The 4,193-nt window shown below is 40.5% G+C and overlaps 1 protein-coding gene across 1 annotated transcript in view; it reads right to left on the bottom strand.

Annotated features, from left to right (window-relative positions):
- Nucleotides 1-3,175, bottom strand: part of C1H13orf42 (chromosome 1 C13orf42 homolog) — a 7,694-nt gene extending 4,519 nt beyond the window's left edge. Inside the window, exon 1 of the mRNA XM_031552430.1 lies at nucleotides 2,029-3,175. Within this exon, the coding sequence (XP_031408290.1) occupies nucleotides 2,029-2,442 (414 nt within the window). The 5' untranslated portion in view covers nucleotides 2,443-3,175. The remainder of the gene's footprint in view (nucleotides 1-2,028) is intronic.
- Between the last annotated feature and the right edge of the window lie 1,018 nt (nucleotides 3,176-4,193).

The raw sequence follows: 4,193 nt of genomic DNA, 5'->3' as shown, positions 1-4,193 counted from the left end.
AAAAAAAAAAAAAGAAAGAAAAAAAAGTGGATTCAGTTGGCAGGAAATTTAATACAAAGAGGTAGCTAGGGACAGAACTACGCAAGCCTGTTGGTAAAATGAATCTTGCAGTCTGTGAACATAAAACTTGGAGTTAGGAAGTGGAGTGTACTGGATGTTGTAGAAGTCTTCTTGCCCTCTTCCTAGTTTTTGCAAAGTCAAAGCTGTGCAGCTGTGACCCCACTATTTGTGTCAGCAAGAATGACTTGCTTGACAGCATATCCTCCTGATGTTCCAAAGGGGAATGCTGTGGAGTTAGTGTGTCAGCCAATATCAGGCCTGGGGATGCATAAGATCTAGCTGGCCACAGAGAGATGACAGCGTTCATAGCCTCAAAATGAGGGAGATTCACTTGTTTGACAAACTCCAGTTAAATTTCTGATTTTTTTTTTTTTTCCAGTGGCATTTTCAGTGACAAATATCAGAGAGTCACAATTCTACGTGAATCATAATTGTATACAATCTATCTCACAGACTCCTGGTCTATGGTTTAAATGTTCTTTTGCACTCATATTTCTCCTCCGTCTAGTGGTTAGCCATGTTTCATGCTCCATTACATCACTGCTCAGCTCATCAGGGGAACTGACATGCTATAACTCTCTCATGCATCAAGCAAATCTTTGTGCATGAAAAACTGGTTCACAGGTTATGTATCTTGTAGTGCTGAGATTTATCTCACCCCTGGCATCACCATACCACTCTCCTATAGCTCAGTTATTCTCTTTGGATGTTTCCCTAGTCCTGAATGGTAAAGTCTTTATAAAATCTGTCTTCTCCAGCCCACTGAACTGAGTACTGTTTCTTGCTCAAAGCATTAAAAAGATGACATGAAGACCAAATAATCAACTGAGGGATTCCCACTGACAGAATGGGTTCTAGATCAGTATGTAGAATGAAAAAATGTGGCATCTAACTCTAAAAATATGAATCTTGTCCTTTGGTTAAGCAATGTCTGCAGCAGAACTCAGCCTCAACCATTCTAACGCTATGCTGTGAAAGAGCATATGAATGTGGAATAATTTTCTGGTAAAGTCTACCTGGCCTAGTCAGTAGGTAATCCATTACACCCCTTCTTCCTACTATTCTTATTAGTATCCAGCTGAAAGGCTGCACTGGGTAACCTGCATGTCTGCTGCCAAGGCCATGTTTGTGGTCTGGTTCCCTAAATAGATCACCCCACCAGCTGCAAATCAATTCTTTTTTCCTAACTGAATCAACCCCACAGTTGAACTACTGAACAGTCTAGTTACGTGCAACTTGTAAGGTGCAGCCCTACAGAAGGTTTGCATTGTTTTTCCCTCTCGGACTTATAGAAAGAATCAGCAACAAAAAATCAGTGATATTCCGCATTATCACTGTAGTAAAGGACAAAGAACTACAGTGTCTGCCTCAAAACTACTTGACAGTTCATTAATAAACAGAGAAAGGAACCCCTACCAATTCTCCATTGCCTACAATGTATCAGTAGTTTGCACAGATGATGAACGTAGCACTGACAAGCTGTCTGATCAATCAAAGAAAATCACAGCTGTTTCTTAGAAAACACAATTGTTTTCAATAAGTTTCGTCTGTTAGAAGGATATCAGTAAACATGGGGGCTACTGTGCTTTTCAGTCATTAACAGCTATAAATAACCACAGTGGAGGACTATGAGCCACTTAAGTAGCCTGTCAGAGTTGAGAGAAAACATCTCTTTCATAACAAGTTTTCAGATACTTTCCATCTTCTCGTAGTTCCTATCTTCTCTTATTTTCTCTCCATACTTCTACAAACACATATAATTCTTTCCATGATCAGTCATTCATATTTGACTTCACACAACTCTGGAAATATCTTAGGGTACTTAGTAGTATTTCAGATGGAGTAACAACAACAACAACAAAAAAGACAGACAGCTGAGACCAGTAAGACAAAAAATCAACATAGGTCATACATCTAATTGCTTCATGGTTTAAGACTAATCATACAATAAAAGTTCTTAGGAATTACCTTAGAAAATTCTTTGGAGGAAAGTGGAAGAAATGACTTCTTTCCAGTTTTGGATGATTTCGTGGATGTCGGGGAATCTGCAGTCATATGCATGGATTTCAACTTATTAATGTTGTCAAGGTATTTTTTCCTCAAGGCTAACAAGTCCTGCAAGTATTTCAAGCAATCCTGAGTCTTGGAGTACATCCACTCCCTGTCTTCTTCTTTTGACTGGCTGCAGGAGTCAATGCTGTTCGTACTTTTGCATTTTTTTAATGGTTCACTCACTTTTTCCTGCTCATCTCCAAGGACATACATAGAGGTGCTGCGGATCAATCTGACAGCAGAACCTGTGCCATCCCAGTAAGGAATGTCATCTGTTGCATTTCTTCGGTTGGAGTTGGGGTGAAATATGGAATGGATCTTTCTGAACATAATGTGTTTCGGTGACCCTGTTACACTTTTCTCCTTTAGATTCTTAGTTTAACCCAAAATCTTGTAACCAGTAGCTGCAACCCTTGTCCTCATCTGACAAAGAGATTTGCCACTTACTGTAACGAAGACAAAAAACATCTATTACTGCTACCATTGCCTGCAGTCCAACACATTGTGAAGAGTGTGATCATAGAGCAGAAGCGTGTTTTCTATTCCATTTGCATCAGTGAAATAGCTCTGTTCTTTCCTCGGATTAAAACACAGCACAGAAGGTCAAGGGTCATGCTTTGACCTCTCGTGGGGGCTAGTCTCCATAAAAGAAGTAATCACCGAGCTGGAAATCCCCTCAACGTTTCTCGGTCCCCCGCGGGTCGCCGCGGCCGCCTCCTTCACCGCCGAGTTCAGCGGGCAGGCTTGTGCCCGGTGCTGGCCATGGTGCTGAAGTTCTTCTGCCGCCCTGACAGCATCCCAGACCTCTGCGTGTGGCTTCTTCGGGATTGCTTCTTGCGATCAGCCTCTAGAGGGGCAAAGTGCAGAGGGATGGTTTCTAACGGGCAGAATTTAGATATCGCTCCGAGTTTCACCCTGTGGTAATCAGGAGATGGCTACAGCTACCCGATACTACAGCACTACTGGGAGCAAAGTGGATTCAGATGTCAGGGTCTGTTACGCTCTGTACAAAGCTGCTCTATGTAAGGGATGCTGTAAAATAAAACACTTCTAAAATAATATTTTGTGGTTTTGTTTTGTTCTAAAAAAAGCAGACAGAAACAATTTATGCTAGCTCTTTTCCTAGACAAATGGAAGAGCATTTTAACGTAGTGTTTTTGTTGACTGGAAGCTACAGAGAACATTGGCTGCTATTAGTATATTCAAGCATCAGTATCATTTGTGACTGTGTAACAGCATGGTTAATGTTTTAAAGATAAGTAGAAAGTAAATATGCTCATCTCACACCACCAAGAAAATCAGCTCTTTGAAAACAAGCAGGAATGTCCAGATTTAATATATTCAGAATAGTTTTCATATTTCATTCTGCTCAAACTTTGGATATTTGAGGAAATTTTGAAAGGCCATGGATATCATCCTGCAGACTCTATTAAACAAACTTCCACTAATTATACTGGAAGTGTCAAATAAAGGTTTATGCAACCTAAGAATCAGAGGATCTCAAAAGGTTCTAATAAGAATTTGCAACAGCTAGGTAATAAAGTTTATTTTATGCTAGTGTGGACCATTAGAACTATGAAAAGAGACTAAATATCTCTGTAAAATTACCTCTGAAATTTTATCCATCAGAGAAATATCTCGTCATCAATAACAGCTTGATTTTCTACATGGTCTTCTGATCTTTGGTTATAAATAAGATATAATACTGGTGAACCTCAGGGAGACACTCTAAGTAACCTTGAAGTCCCTTCACCCAAAAAGTCTATGAGTCAAGAAAATCAGTGGGAGCTCAAGGAATTATTGACAAACACACTAATCAGTAAGAGTGAAGGGAACACCACAGAGCAGCTGCTTATAGGATCAGACATTGTCTTTTCTAAGCTCAATCAATCTTATGAAGAGCTATAGGTCAAATTCACAACACACACACACACACACACACACACACACACACACACGGTTTGGCAGTGGTTGTGTTCCAGGGCTGGTAACACAAGCCATGAAGCTGGCTGCCAAGACAAGCAACAGAACGAGCCAGGCCCAATTTCATTGGCCACCATACGCTGCATATGGCCCTGGAA

The sequence above is a fragment of the Meleagris gallopavo genome, chromosome 1, assembly GCF_000146605.3.
Source record: "Meleagris gallopavo isolate NT-WF06-2002-E0010 breed Aviagen turkey brand Nicholas breeding stock chromosome 1, Turkey_5.1, whole genome shotgun sequence".
Taxonomy (NCBI): domain Eukaryota; kingdom Metazoa; phylum Chordata; class Aves; order Galliformes; family Phasianidae; genus Meleagris; species Meleagris gallopavo.
The sequence above is the reverse complement of the archived record's forward strand: the minus strand, read 5'-3'. Positions and strand labels throughout refer to the sequence as shown.